At 42.8% G+C, this 15,760-nt stretch overlaps 1 protein-coding gene across 4 annotated transcripts in view; it reads left to right on the forward strand.

The window, feature by feature from the left end:
- The window catches only part of TTBK1 (tau tubulin kinase 1), a 113,668-nt gene that overhangs the window by 46,833 nt on the left and 51,075 nt on the right, over positions 1–15,760 (forward strand). For 2 of the 4 annotated variants that reach the window (XM_028724859.2, XM_028724860.2), the window contains exons 5-7: positions 384–524; positions 2,538–2,642; positions 12,910–12,975. In XM_028724859.2, the coding sequence (XP_028580692.2) occupies positions 384–524; positions 2,538–2,642; positions 12,910–12,975 (312 nt within the window). Of the gene's footprint in view, positions 1–383; positions 525–2,537; positions 2,643–10,611; positions 10,675–12,909; positions 12,976–15,760 lie in introns of those variants that run through there. The other 2 variants (XM_077925518.1, XM_028724862.2) reach the window with 2 other exon arrangements.

Genomic DNA, 15,760 nt, shown 5'->3' on the forward strand with positions numbered 1-15,760 from the left:
AAGGCATCTATCTATATATTCTCACTCCCATGAGCAAACAGCAGATTTTAAAGTGTGATTTCAATCAAGAAAACAGTGGAGGTAGTGCAGAAGTAGAGGGAGTGTCCACCCAATTCCACCATCCTGATCCAATTCCTCCCCACACCAAGTTTCCATTGAGCTTTGATAGAGAGAAAAAGCAGCAGCGAATCTGATCACAGCATGCCTAGTTGTGGAGTCCACTTTTCCAGACGGAATGCACAATAATCTGGGCTACTAAAAAATGCCAAGCCTGAACAGAGAGGATATTTCCCCCCCATTTTTGCCGTGGATTGTATTAAGCTACTGTGTTGTAACTGATGCTGGAAAATTAGTGCTATAAAACCAGTATACACCTCTTTCAGGGCCGGAATCTTGCAGACCTCAGAAGAAGCCAGCCGCGGGGAACTTTTACACTGAGCACAACCCTCCGATTAGGCAAACAGATTCTAGAATCTATAGAAGCCATTCATTCAGTGGGATTTTTGCACCGAGACATCAAGCCTGTGAGTAGCTTGTGATGACCTTGTTTTCCCTACTTACAGAGTTTGCATTTCCTGTTGTTGATGCTGTTATTTTATCTAAGAACTTTACTATTAAGTGAGCATAGTTATCCCTGTAATTGAGAAAAAAAATGGCAGCCATCCAGTTGATACAGTGCTGTTCCTCAGGGGTGTTTGATTCCTTCCTTTTACGATATGAGGCTTGATTTGGGCAGGTTGGCAGCCATCCAGTGCGTATAACTTGTGAATAGCAAGGTCCATGCCTCAGTCACATGCATGGCCAGCTTAATAGACTTTGATAATTTGCACTTTGCAAATAGTGTACAGAAAGATGCAATGTGAGAAGGTTAGGAGTTTCATTACAGATTTCATTAATTGGTTTAAGAATTATTTCTTCCCAAAGAATACCAGGAACAGTAATTGTATGAGGCTGTCCAGGACTCTCTTGCAGATAATTCCCTCCCTAAACTATGGTTCTTAGGATTCTTTTAAACTGGGGGTAAACTGTTGTGGGTTTAATGTATCAGTATGCCAGAGGGTTTCCCAGATAGCAGAGATAAAACCCAAGTGTCAGTTCTACACTGAGACCACGTTGATCCAGTCCTAGCGATACATTACCCTGTCTCAAAGCAGTTGGCATTTATTTAAATTTATATTTAAAACTTGTATCCCTCCTATTTTAAAAAGAAACTGAAGGTGGTCTGGAAACTTCAGCTGGTACAGAATTTGGCAGCCAGCTTGCTCACCATGGCAAGATGGTTTGAGCATATTACACTGAACTTGGCCCAACTGTACTGGCTGCCAAGTAGTTTTGACCTATAAAGCCCTAAAATGGCTCAGGACCATGATATCCCAAGGACAGTCTCTCCCCATATGAACCAACCTGTACCATGTGATCATCCTCTGAGGCCCTTATTTGTGTACCTCCTCCATGAGAGGTCTGGAGGGTAGCAACACAATAACAGGCCTTTTCTATGGTAGCTTCCCATTTGTGGAATGCTTTCCCCAGGCAGGTTTGCCTGGTACGCTCATCACATATCTTTAGACGCCAGGCAAAAATATTTCTCTTCAACCAGCTATTTGGCTGATTAACAACCTATGGCTTTTTAAATGTGTTGGGGGGGGGGTGTCATTGGTTTGTTTATGTTTTTGTTTTATTCTGTATTTTGTTTTCTCATTTTATATTTTTCTGTTGTGAACCACCCTGGGAGCTTTGTATGAAGGGCAGTATACAAATTTAATACAGGACAATAGTAATATAGTAGTAGTTGTAATAATAATACTAAGAAAGGTCTGGTTTTGACCTATAAAGCCTTAAATGGCGCAGGACTGCAATACCTCAATGACCTCCTTTCCCCATATGAACCAACCTGAGTCCTGCAATCATCTGAGGGCCCTTCTTCATGTACCTCCTCCATGAGAGGTCCAGAAGGCAGCAACAATTGGTGGTGGAACTTGCTGAAAACCCACCTAAAGTTGTTGAGCACCCACCGCCACAATTGCCATGCCAACACAATTGCCACAGCAACACAATCATGGCGCTGCACAGCCCGGGGAATTCCGACTGAGTGTGCTAAGTAAATTTCAATTCATGTGGGTTGAGTGGGAGGCCTTGGTCCATCTTGGCTTCATCTTCAAAGCAATTTAGGTCATGTTGTGTTATTTTTTCTTCGTTTTGATAAAGGAAAAACTTTACTAGGCAAGTGTTTAACAATTAGAAGTATTTTTTCGTGCTGAGCATATGGATTACTGCAAACACTGTCTAAAGGTAAGATGAAAATGAAACTGGTTTTCAGAGGATGTAAGCCAGGGGAAGCTACAGCATTTTGGATGAGCTGCAATTATTGAAGCAATCTTAAGCTAGAAAACAGGGTTGATTAGTAGCTGCAAATGCCCTTGTATCAAGTGGCTGATAACTTTAAGCACAATTATATTAATAACTGGTATGATCTCTCTTATTACATGTGAAAAATGCATATCTTCCCCAACTCTTCTTATCCTTCTGTTTTTCTCTAGTCCAACTTTGCCATGGGACGCCTCCCCTCAACCTACAGAAAATGTTATATGTTAGATTTTGGTCTGGCTCGACAGTATACCAATACCAACGGTGAAGTCCGGCCTGTAAGTGATGCTTTTTTTTTCATTTCTATGGGGAATTATAAATATTTCAAACAAATCCTGATTATGTTAATTCATTCTCACAATACTGTTGATGCTGGTTGGGCAGGTACACTTGATGGGATAGAAACTGAACTTATCAGGTTCTCCCTGTTGTAACAGAGAGACTGTATTTCTTTTGAAAACATGGTTTTTCTATTATTATTATTATTATTATTATTATTATTATTATTATTATTATTATTTTCATTTATTACCCACCCTTCGCTGTAAGGTATACATGTGCCTGTTGCTCAGTGTCTTGGCTCAAAACCAAAGGAAGGAGAAGTGTTGTTTTAAGAAGTTCACATTGTTTCATTAGTTTACTTTTCCTGAAGCTCCCATTTTTTAAACATGTCTGGTGTGGGAAGTTGGAAAGTTGGGGGGTGTTATTTTGGAACTGATTATCTCCATCATTTTGAGGTGTTCTCTTTTAAAACAAACAAACAAACAAACAAACAAACAAACAAACAAACAAACTGTTTTCATCCTGTGGCCTTTCCCACCTTCCTTCTTTATGGTTTCAGCATTATCAGCAGGTATGTAGAGGCGAATCAGCATCCTCTGTCACTGGTGCTCTGAGGCACATAATGATGTTTCTTGCCTGCAAGGTGCTTCCTTGCAGGGGCCTTTTGTGAACATGAAGGAGCTCTGTATGTTCAGAGTTGGGAGTAGGGCAATGTTTTTCTCAATAAAACCTGGTGAAGAGAGCACAGCAGAGGTTATATTTTCTGAGAATCCTCTGGAAAAACAATCTCTCAAAGGACCTGTTGATGGCATTTTACCATTGCACTGTGGAGAGCGTACTAACTTATGGTCTGTGTGTGTGGTTTGGGAGCTGCACGGCCAGGGAAAAAACAATGCTATCCAGGGTTGTAAAGACTGCAGAGAGAATAATTGGGTGCACTCTTCCCACCTTAGATCAAATGTATGCTGCCAGGTGCCATAAGAAGGCGGCAGAGATAGCACATGATAGTACGCACCCCGGAAATGATCTCTTTCAGCTTCTGCCTTCTGGAAGAAGGTATAGGGTTATAAAGGCCAGGACTAGCCGTCTGAGAAACAGTTTCTACGCTAATGCAATTCTGGTTCTAAACGCAGCATAAGGGGTCTCTGTAGTATAGTGTATTTTAAAATGGGGTTTTAGAGTTTTTAGGGGTTTTTAAATGTTTTATGTAGTTTTTATGTAGTTTTTATGTAGTTTTTATGTAGTTTTATGTAGTTTTTATGTAGTTTTATGTAGTTTTTCAATTTCATTGTTCCGCAAGGGACAATGACAATAAAGATATCGTAATCGTAATCGTAAGCTGATCCTCTGCTAGAGATAATTTGAAGTCTATCAGAAGCATGTAAGAAGCAGCACTCTCCTATCTCACTCCATGTGGTCTACAGTTTTCCCGGTGTTTAAGATGTTTTGTTTCTGACTCTAGGCTGTCTTGTGTCTGCATGCTCTCTGATTACCTCAGAGAGATTAACATTGCCAGCAGATCAGTGGGTAAATGAATAAATATTAAAATAAAGTATGGAGACTGATATCCATTGATTGCATCATAGTTCATAATACTAAGGTATTAATAAAAGGATGCCATGTATGAAATGTGGATTATAATAAGGCAAATAAGTGCAGCCTGCAACAAATGTTGCAGCGCATCCCCAACACCTAACCAGGAGTGCTGCTCTTCTGTGCTCTAAGTAGCCTGGAAAAGAAGCTTCATAGAGCTATTTTGAGGCTTGCTTGCACAGAACTTGTTTCTTTCTCATCCTTCTCCCACTATGCAATACAGGGTTAAAGGGTTATTTTTTTTAAACGGCATTTCATGAATCTTCCACCCACCCAGCACTCTCCTCCTGGATCCTATAAGGCCTTAAGGACTCAAGCAGTCTAATTCCTGTTCTCCTCCGCCCTTGTCCTTTTTAAAAACCTGACATCTTCATTTCATGACTCAGCTGCTATCAGCCATAGATTTATGCAAGCTTCCCAACTTCTGATTGCTGCATAAGGAGCTTACAGATGAGCTGAGATTTAAGAAGGGCACATGTAAGAAATGGGAAAAAAGGGAAATCACGAAGGAAGAGTATACAAGAGTATCCAACAGGAAGAAGGTCAGGCAGGCAAAGCTCAGAATGAGTTCAGGCTTGAAAAAGAGGTTAAAATTAATAATAAAGGTTTCTTTGGCTGTGTTTGAAGCAGGAGGAAGGACAAACAAGTCCTTCTTAATGGAGAAATGCTATTGGGTGACAGAGAGAAGGTGGAACTGCTCAACGCTTGCTTGCTTTCTATCTCTCTTTACCCAAAAGAGAAGCAGTGCCCAACCTGGTGATAACATAATAAGTGATGCAAGGAGGGAGCTGCAGCACAAGATAGGAAAAATGGTGGTTTAGGGTACACCTAGGTACTTAGAGTGGATTCAAATCTCCAGGGCCTGATGAGCTGCACCCAAGGGTACTAAAGGAGCTTGTGAGTCTTTGTCTGTAATCTTTGAGAATTCCTGAAGAATAGGTAAGGTCCCTGCAGACGAGAGGCAGGCAAATGTTGCCCCTTCTTCAAAAGGGGGGAAAAGAAGACCTAGGTACCGTATTTTTCGTCCCATAGGATGCTCCGTCCCATAGGACGCACCTAGTTTTTTTGGGGGGAAATAAAGGAAATCCCCCCCTTTATTTCCCCCCCAAAAGCAGGTCGGGGAAACCGAACCAGGTGGAGGAACAGCAGGATAGCGGCGCTGCGCCTCCCTGCTGTCCCCTGAGCTTGTGGGGCTGGCCGATGTCTGCCCGGCGTGAGGGGCGCTCTGCTTCAGGGCGCCCCGCCCGCCGGGCGGCAGGCTGCTATCCGCAACGTGGGGAGCCCTGCGGGGAACTCCTGCAGGGCTCCCCACGCTGCGGATGTCTGTCCGGCGCGCTGGGCGCTCTGCTTCAGGGCGCCCCGCCTGCCCGCCGGGCGGCAGGCTGCTATCCGCAGCGTGGGGAGCCCTGCGGGGAACTCCCACAGGGCTGCTTAGGCTGTGGAGGTGTTCCCGAAGCGCCGGGCGCTCTGCTTTCAGGGCATCCGACGCTCCGGGAAGCAGGCTGCTATCCGCAGCCTAGACATCCATGCGGGACCTCCCGCAGGGCTGCCTAGGCTGCGGATGTGTCCCCGAAGCGCCGGGCGCTCTGCTTTCAGTCACTGCTATTCTAGGCTGCATCAACAGATTCCCAGGTAGTCAGTGCTCCTCTGACACAAAGCATGTCATCCTACTTGGTAGATACCAGAGTGCAGAGCAGAACACCCAGTTAGTACTCTTTCTTCTATAGCATCAGTTTGAATAGTTGGCTGCTGAATGGGTGAGCCCCACCCTGACTAATCCAAATAATGGTCAAGCTCTCATTTGCCTTCTTAGTTGTCCTGCTGGAAAGTGGACAGGTAGATTGTGGGTTTGAAAGGAAAGTATAATGGAAGTCCAGCTTCTGTGCAGGGCATTGCTATATATTTGTAATGTAATTTGCTAATGGTTTGTCCGCCAAGTGTGCCTCAGCCCACTTGCATGCCACCATTGGAGTCTACTTTGCACATTTGATGAAGGTTGCAGTTAGCAAAATGCCACAGTGTTTCTTCTCCTTTTAAGTAGTTACAGTGAGGGGGGAAAGTATTTGATCCCCTGCTAAATTTGCCCGTTTTCCCTCTGACGAAGAAATGACCAGTTCATAAGGTCCTGGAGTGGCCTAGCCAGTCTCCAGACCTTAATCCCATCGAAAATCTGTGGAGGGAGCTGAAGGTTCAAGTAGCTACACATCAGCCTCCAAATCTTACTGACTTGGAGAGGCTCTGCAAAGAGGAGTGGGGCAAAATACCTCCTGAGATGTGTGTAAACCTGGTGGCCACCTACAAGAAACGTCTGACATCTGTAATTGCCAACAAGGGTTTTGCCACCAAGTACTAAGTCATCTTTTGCAAAGGGATCAAATACTTATTTCACTCATTATAATGCACATCAATCTCGGACTTTTGTCTTCTGGGTTTCTGGGGTTTTTCCTGTCGTTATTCTGTCTCTCACAGCTACAGTAAACCTACCATTAAAATTATGGACTGGTCATTTCTTTGTCAGAGGGCAAATGGGCAAATTTAGCAGGGGATCAAATACAGTGGCACCTCTGGATGTGAACGGGATCCGTTCTGGAGCCCCGTTCGCATCCTGAAGCGAATGCACCCCGCGTCTGTGCACGCGGGGGTGGCGATTTGCCACTTCCACGCATGCGCGTGACGTCATTTTGAGCGTCTGCGCATGCGTGAGCGGCGAAACCCAGAAGTAACACACTCTGTTACTTCTGGGTCGCTGTGGAGCGCAACCCAAAAATGCTTAACCCGAAGCTACTTCAACCCGAGATATGACTACTTCCCCCCCCCCTTACTGTAATAGTCACATTGTTCATTGTCCATAACCAATTACTTAAGACAGAGGGTACTTAAACAAGTTGCAGGTTTTAAATGCCAGTCATGTAGCCTGTAAAGCCATGCTTCCTTTACATAGAATCATAGAATCATAGAGTTGGAAGAGACCACAAGGGCCATCGAGTCCAACCCCCTGCCAAGCAGGAAACACCATCAGAGCACTCCTGACATATGGTTGTCAAGCCTCTGCTTAAAGACCTCCAAAGAAGGAGACTCCACCACACTCCTTGGCAGCAAATTCCATGATTGAGGTATAAATCAGAAGAGCTGAAACTTTAGGGAGGGCAATTTTTGCAATATTTTATGGCTTGCCCTTCAACTAGATTAGAGCATGAGTAAATAAAAAGGCTTATTTATCTGTAATAATGGTTCTTTCAGTTGCCTTTAATGGACCGCCTCCCAACTATTCTACTTTTTTTCCTTTGAAGAAAATGGACAATGAGGTTTCTGGTTCTGTAGCAATGGGTTCAGGGCTGCAATTCCAGATAAACACAAAGAATTAATTCAAAAGAAACAGCCCTCTTATAGTTGTAATGTATTGGTTTGCTGTAATGTTATTCTGCTTATATTTAGGGTAGCATGAAATTGTGGTTCAGCAAAATCTGCCTATTTTATCTGTTTTACAGATGTTATCCATTCAAACAAAGTTTACCATGTTAAGTAGTGATGTGAAAATGCTTCTAAATATTTGTCATCATGCATAAGTTTAGCAACGTGCTCTACCATACTAGGACTAGGCTTTCATTCTGAATTCATGTTGTCAACCAGATGCCTGAGTATAGGAATTAGTTTTACTGTTGCCAGCAGTTCAGTAGCCTTTAATTCATAATGCTTTTCTCACAATGCAAACCCTGGTTCTCTGTTTGAAAACTGACCCGCACTTCTATTATTAGCACAACTCTCCCACCCCCTTGAAGCTCTCTGCTGAATACATCTCTGCTGCTTTATCTTTCATGGAATGGCAAGGGGAAAGCAGCATTTTTGTCATGGCAAGCTTCTCCTGTTTGCATGAATTGGCAATGCGCTGCTGTGTTTTGCATGCTGCTGCTTCTGCTGAGTCAGCCCTAGACCATTGATTAGAGCTCTGTCTCCTCGTGATTCAGACCGCACTGCAGTAGTTTGCAATGCTTGACTGGGGATATTGTATGTATTTGTAAGTGCAGTTTTGTGTCCGTGTGTATCTGTATGGCTGAGGCAGAATATTAGGAAAGAGAATGCTTGATCAGGTTTGAAAGTTGAAAGCAGCAGAAACCAAAACCCTAATTAAAGAAGATTATGTTTTTAATTGTTACATGACCAGGTTCCATCTAAAATTGGCACATCAGTGCAAATACTTAAAAATGTAGTTGCTGATACAGGCATTTTCTAATCTCGGTGCAACTATTGCTACATTTTGAAATATATATTGGAGCAGAACTGTTTTAATAAAATAGCCTTGTGAGTGCTTCATCTGATTGGAGCATAGCTGAGTGACTTAGGTTAGACGTCAGTGCATTGTTGCATACTATTAACAATATTGCATGAATAACTCAGGAATATAAATGGCAACACATTGTGATTTCCATGCTTAAATGCTCATTGTCTGCAACCAGAATGGCCAGTGCTAGTGCATTGTTTCTGATGCCGGCAGCCTGACCAAAGGCTAATAAAGATGTGGCAGAGAAGTTGCCCATACTGTGATACAAATGGAAACAAAAGGTTTCAAGAGTTTAAGATAGATGCTACACGCTGTGTTTACACCTTTCTCTCAGATTTATTTTGTTATGACCCCATTACGCTTGAGCTCATGAAGTGATGAAAACCGAACTGCAAAATGTCACCAACTTTATTATGGTACTTGACCACTTGTGTGAAAGTCAGTTGTTGTGGGAAATATATTTTCAGTTCCCTGAGGAACAGCATAGTGTTGATGCTTCACAGATGAAAACAGGGACACTTTTATGTACTTGTAATACTGCTAATTATCACATCAAGGGCACCATCCTATTTCACACACACTATTGTATATTTTAGAAAGCTGTCCTTACTCTCTATATTAGAACTCTGTATGTGTTCATTTACTTTAGCCCACCCTGCACTGGTTTCTGAAGCAGATGTGTTAGTTAACTGGTCCTAAGATATTATGTTTAAAACAAAATGGTACAAATGTTAAGTCTCTCAGTAGAGATAATTGCATTTAAGACGGAATAGATACAACTCAAGCATAGTCAACAACATTTGCTATCTTGAGAGTTTTTTTTAGGAGATAAAGGGGAAGTGGTAAATTGGCATTTTATATTTCTGCAATTGAGAGAGAATCCACTGATCACATTATTTGAAAATCAGAATGGTGCTTCCTCTTCAAACCTTCTGGATGAAGAATGATAAATTTATAAAGTGGTGAGGCTGCTTTTGAAATGGCTCTGGCATCACTGTAGCCAGTTCAAACTTAGTTTCTAATAGCCAGGTTTAAACTCTGGGAACAATAGTTCTGTGAATTTGCAGCATACTTGACTAAGTATGGCATGATTGTCTGAATCCTTTATGTCACCAAGTCCCCACCCCACCCCCCAATTTCCCAGATCAGGTTTTTACAAAATAAAGGCCAAATGGGTTAATGTGCCTGTGAGCACATGTAGAAATAAGATAGGTATGGGCACCTGCCTTAAAGCATGGGGGAGGGAAGAACAATTCTGATGGCTAAACCACTGTGTAATTCGCTCATCTATACATCCGCCTTGTAAGTTGCAAAGCTGGAAAACTCACACTGCCAGTAAGGATTCCATTGTGACCTCCCTTGAGCTATTGCTGCTGTCTTTGCCTTTTAGATACTGTGGGGTGTGTGGCTGTGTGGGTGTTGAATTCTAAAGAATGGCAACTCTAGTAATGCACTCTTAATTCTATTTTAAAAGGCGCCTCCAGTCTTCCCCAAATACAGATTGGGATGGTGAGTTGACAGGGACAGGTAGCAGGAAATAAGGGCTGTTCTAGATAAATAGGGGCTGTTAAGGGGGTGGAATAGAGTGGTCCCTGAGAATACAGACTTAGCCATACCCAATTCAGACAGAGACATAGGCAGTAACAGTCAAGACACAATGGCGAAAATCAACAGGGCAGAAATAAGAAATGATGCCAATAAATTCAGGCTGAGAAAGTGTCAATGAGCATGTGAGTCGGGGAGATTATGTGGCTTTTACTGCAGCTCTTTCTGCCTGAAGACAGAAGGTTCTGTACTACCTCACAAAGATCAAGCTCCAAAGTCTAAGCCCCTGTGTACCACCCAGCATAAAGTATCTGCAAAGTGACCAGCTTTAGATAATTTAAGCAGTGAAGCCAAGGCATGTGCTGCAAGAGAAGGGAAATAATAATAATTTAATAATAATAATAATAATAATAATAATAATAATAATGGTGAAATTGTTGACCTGATTTCAGATTCATTTCTGTTTTTATTTCTCTCCATTTTGCATTTTTATTGTCATGGTTTTCTTTGGGTTTCTCTTTGTTTTACAGTTCTTTTGGGCTCCTTTTTTGAGACTGTGTTTGATGCGTTGGCTTCCCATCCGCTGCTTGTAACCATCTCAGCCATGAGTTGTGAGTGAGCCATCATGATGCTTCTTGGTTTCCCCCCACCCCCCTTTATTTTGTGCTTGCTTCTTTTAATTATTATTAGAGTTCTGAGTTCTCCTTTTGTTTTTGCTTTGGCTTTTGATGGTATATACTCTTTTGCTTTTCAGGACTGGGACATGTCTCAACTCTTGATGTACAGGCCAAGAGTCTTCTGCATTCTGAGTTCAAAAAAAGTCCTATTCAGGTGTTCTGATCTCCCATACAATGAGAATTGTATGTCTCTGTGTGGGCCACATGTGCTAACTCCACCACCACCATTGCTGTCTTTGTCACCCTCCATAAGTTAACCACCAAACACATGCAGCAGGGAGCCTGTTCTGTTCTTGTAGGCTCCCTGAAAATATTCAGAATCCTGGAACAAACACGGGTTCTAACTTGCACGAGGAACCTACTATGGCAGAAAAGCCTCCCTGCTTCCTTTCAGCTCACAGAGGGTGAGAGGGTGGTGGCAGAACTGTCACCCCCATTTTTCTGAATTACATATGGGATGAGAACACCTCAATAGGGCTGAAGTGCTGGGTCTTTCTGAGATTGCAGTGGCTCAGGACTGTCCTGGACGGGGATTACTTGGAACTTAACGGCAGCCTCCCCCATTGTTGTACTTGACTCTTCCTACTTATGGGAGAACAGAATATGACAATTCCTGTTTATAGCCATTAAGATTACTTCATTCTGAAGCAGACAGCATGAAATCCAAGCTTTTTTAGTGGTGGAATCCTAACCATAACAGCAAGGGATGGTTCAACTGTTATGACAAAATATCTGTCTTGTTCTTTCCTTAGCACATGCTTCTTTGTTCTCAACCCCAATGGGGACAAAATACTTCCTTTTTTGCTTAGTTTGCTTAGTAGTTGAGCCTGAATTATGAAATTTATTTATCTAGAAAAGACTTTTTGTGATAGTGCTTAATGGTGGGAAGGGGAAGGTTACTATTTCAAATAGGCTATTCAGAACCCCTAATCTCCTAGTTTGGTGAGGAATTACAATGGAGTTTATAACAGCTGGGATATGAGTCAATGCAGTGGGGAACCAGTGCTTATGGGCAACCAGCAGGATCCTGACAATGACCTGGTTCAAATGTAACTATAAGCCAAGGTTTGTTTAACAAACTGTAAGTTAACTATGAATTATCCCACAGATGATCAAACAAACCAAGGCTTTTTTCTCCATAGCTTTACCATGTTTTATAGTTGCTCTTGCCTCATGTTTTATTTTTAGTTGAGGGTATGGGGTGAGATGGCCAAACAAACCGTGGTTAAGAACCATGGTTCTGTGCCAACTTTTTAAATGCCTGCTTAAAACTTTTCTATTCTGCCAGGCCAATCAGGTAATGAAGAATGCATCCTTCCACAATCGGTTAATAGATGTATATTTTAAACTTTTATATGGTTTGATATATTTTTATGACATGGCGATATATAAATATTTTTATAACTCAATAAGGATGTCTTGTTTGCACATTATGCCAAGCCACAGTTAGAATAAACCAAGGTTTAGTATTATTTAAATAAGCCAACAAGCCATTGCTTCAGATCTGCTGGGTACAGTTGATGATGAAACAAACCATTGTTTAATAAGTAATAGTTTACTAAACCATGGCTTATTGTTATGTGTGAACCAAGCCAGTGTGAATTAAGGTAATTAATTGGAACAGTTGACAGAAGCATCCTGTGTTATGCAACTATAATAATGGGTTTTTTTAAAGGGAAGATGAGGCTGTCATGATCATTTTCTGTAGTCACTTAAAGGATCACAGAAACCATTTTGGACTTCTCACTTGCTCTGAAGTTTAATTGACTTCAAACCGTTGGTTTTTGGTTTTCTACAGAGATGAAGCTGGGCTCTGTCCACTCAAGGTGGAAGTATTCTCTTTTAAGGAGGGCTTATCCTTAGCAGAATTTTTTTTCAAACAAACAAACAAACAAACAAACAAACAAACAAACAAACTGTAATTAGATCTCTTGTAAGCACTGTGAAGTACAAGTGGCTTTTCCACTGTCATGTTTTAACTGTTCCTGAGGGGTTTATTCAAGGAGCAACTTTTAATGCCTAACCAAAATGCCTACCTAGGGCATCAGTTCAAGTTAACAAATGTAATTAAAGTGGTTTATGGCCCTGAGTGATAAATAAAACATTAACAGCTCTGCTAATTCTTAAGTTTGATGTTTAAGTTTAATTTTTCATTATCTTTCCCATTAGCCTCGTAATGTTGCTGGTTTCCGGGGAACGGTCCGCTATGCTTCAGTGAACGCTCATAAAAACAGAGTGAGTATTTCCTTTTGGGGAGGTGGGAGAATGCCCTGTTCAGTATTCTGCCAGGTAGTGCAAAAGCTGGAGCCATTTTGGAAGACAAGGTGTCTGCAAACTCCTAGCACTACTATGTGTGCTATATCTCAGCGGCTGTTGATACCATCAACCATAACATCCTTCTGGACTGCCTAGAGGGGCTGGGAGCTGGGGGCACTGTTATACAGTAGTTCCGCTCCTTCCTTCTGGGCCGTGTTCAGAAAGTGGTGGTGGGGGGATGAGTGTTCAGACCCTTGGGCTCTCACTTGTGGGGTGCCTCAGGGTTCTGTCCTCTCCCCCATACATTTCAACATCTACATGCTGCTGCTGAGAGAGATCATCAGGGGGTTTAGGCTGGGTGTTCATCAATATGCGGATGATACCCAGCTCTACCTCTCTTTCAAATCAGAGCCAGTGAAGGCGGTGAAGGTCCTGTGTGAGTGTCTGGAGGCAGTTGGAGGATGGATGGTGGCTAACAGATTGAGGTTGAATCCTGACAAGACAGAAGTACTGTTTTTGGGGGACAGGAGACAGGCAGGTGTGGAGGACTCCCTGGTCCTGAATGGGGTAACTGTGCCCCTGAAGGACCAGGTGCGCAGCCTGGGAGTCATTTTGGACTCGCAGCTGTCCATGGAGGCGCAGGTCAATTCTGTGTCCAGGGCAGCTGTTTACCAGCTCCATCTGGTACGCAGGCTGAGACCCTATCTGCCTGCAGACTGTCTCGCCAGAGTGGTGCATGCCTTGGTTATCTCTCACTAGGACTACTGCAATGTGCTCTATGTGGGGCTACCTTTGAAAGTGACCCAGAAACTACAACTAATCCAGAATGCGGCAGCTAGACTGGTAACTGGGAGTGGCTGCCGAGACCACATAACACCGGTCTTGAAAGACCTACATTGGCTCCCAGTACGTTTCCGAGCACAATTCAGTGTTGGTGCTGACCTTTAAAGCCCTAAACGGCCTCGGTCCAGTATACCTGAAGGAGCGTCTCCATCCCCATTGTTCTGCCCGGACACTGAGGTCCAGTTCTGAGGACCTTCTGGCAATTCCCTCACTGTGAGAAGCCAAGTTACAGGGAACCAGGCAGAGGGCCTTCTTGGTAGTGGCACCCGCCCTGTAGAACGCCCTCCCACCAGATATCCAAGAGAACAACAACTATCAGACTTTTAGAAGGCATCTGAAGGCAGTCCTGTTTAGAGAAGCTTTAATATTTGACAGACTAATGCATTTTAATATTTTGTTGTAAGCTGCCCAGAGTGGCTGGGGAAACCCAGCCAGATATGCAGGGTATAAATAATAAATTTTATTATTATTATTATTATTATTATTATTATTATTATTAATGGATAAACCTTTTTGGACTGAGTACACACAAGCAAAGGGTTTTATGAATATAGCATGGTCTTATGTAGGGGCACCACAAACTGTTTTTCAGACTTGGTGGGCAAAATACAGTGTCTAATGTTGAAATTCCAAGAAAGTATACCCTTATGAAACCTCTGCTCTTGTCCATGCAAATTGCCTGCTTGTGATTTCCTAGTATAAACACTGGCCTGCTAGATCACACCAAAAGTCCATCTAAGCCAGAACTCTGTTTTCATCAGTAGCCAGCTAGATGCCTCTCTAGATGCTCACAGGAAGGGCAGGAGGGCCTCAGCTTTCCCCTGGCATTTGTTCCCAGCACTTGGTTCTCGGATGTTTGGAACATAGTAGCAGTTATAGCTATCCTTGCCGGGTGTTATAATGATAAAACAGTGCTTCGCTGTGATCAGTATTTAAAAGTCATCTGAGCTATTAGCGATCACTGTCTTATGGCTGTGCATAGATTTATCATACATCGTTTGAAATAGTAGTAGTATTGCTGATTCCTCTGTGGAATATAGTTAAATACCAGGTCAGTATCATTTGTTAGCTGTTGTAGCTGAGACAGAATAGCAAATGGTACCCTGCCCACAGGGAATTGATGCTTTTGAATTATGGTGTTGGAGGAGACTCTTGAGAGTCCCATGGACTGCAAGAAGATCACACGCATCCATTCTGAAGGAAATCAGCCCTGAGTGCTCACTGGAAGGACAGATTGTGAAGCTGAGGCGCCAATACTTTGGCCACCTCATAAGAAGAGAAGACTCCCTGGAAAAGACCCTAATGTTGGTAAAGATTGAGGGCACAAGAAGAAGGGGACGACACAGGACAAGATGGTTGGATAGTGTTATCGAAGCTACCAGCATGAGTTTGACCAAACTGTGGGAGGCAGTGGAAGACAGGAGTGCCTGGCATGCTCTGGTCCATGGGGTCACGAAGAGTCGGACACGACTCAACGACTAAACAACAACAACCCTGCCCTCCCCCCAAATCAAGGTGCATGGTACCCAAGGCCAGCCAAGTTAGTTTAGCACTTGTGGCAGAAAAAATCACCGGCACCTCCCCCTAGCAGTAAAAAAAACAGTAGTATACAATACTATAAAAATGCTGCTTTTTCATACCACCCAAAATTGTTTGCCCGAGCCATCCATTTCACACTTCCTAATTTTTTAATGACTCTTTGTCTGAAAGAAAATCCTTCTTACTCTCAGGTTCTATCTACAATAGCATTATCTAGTTTGTTAAGCTCTGCCAAGAATTGTCAACATTTTATAGTGCTTTTTGAATGTTTGGGGTATTTCAGATTATCCCCACATTGCAGAAGGGGAGAATGCAGACTGAGATAGAATAGCTTGCCCTGGGGTCACCTAGTGCATTCATGGCTGTAGCAAGCTTTTAGTCA

This window comes from Podarcis muralis, chromosome 3, assembly GCF_964188315.1.
Source record: "Podarcis muralis chromosome 3, rPodMur119.hap1.1, whole genome shotgun sequence".
Taxonomy (NCBI): domain Eukaryota; kingdom Metazoa; phylum Chordata; class Lepidosauria; order Squamata; family Lacertidae; genus Podarcis; species Podarcis muralis.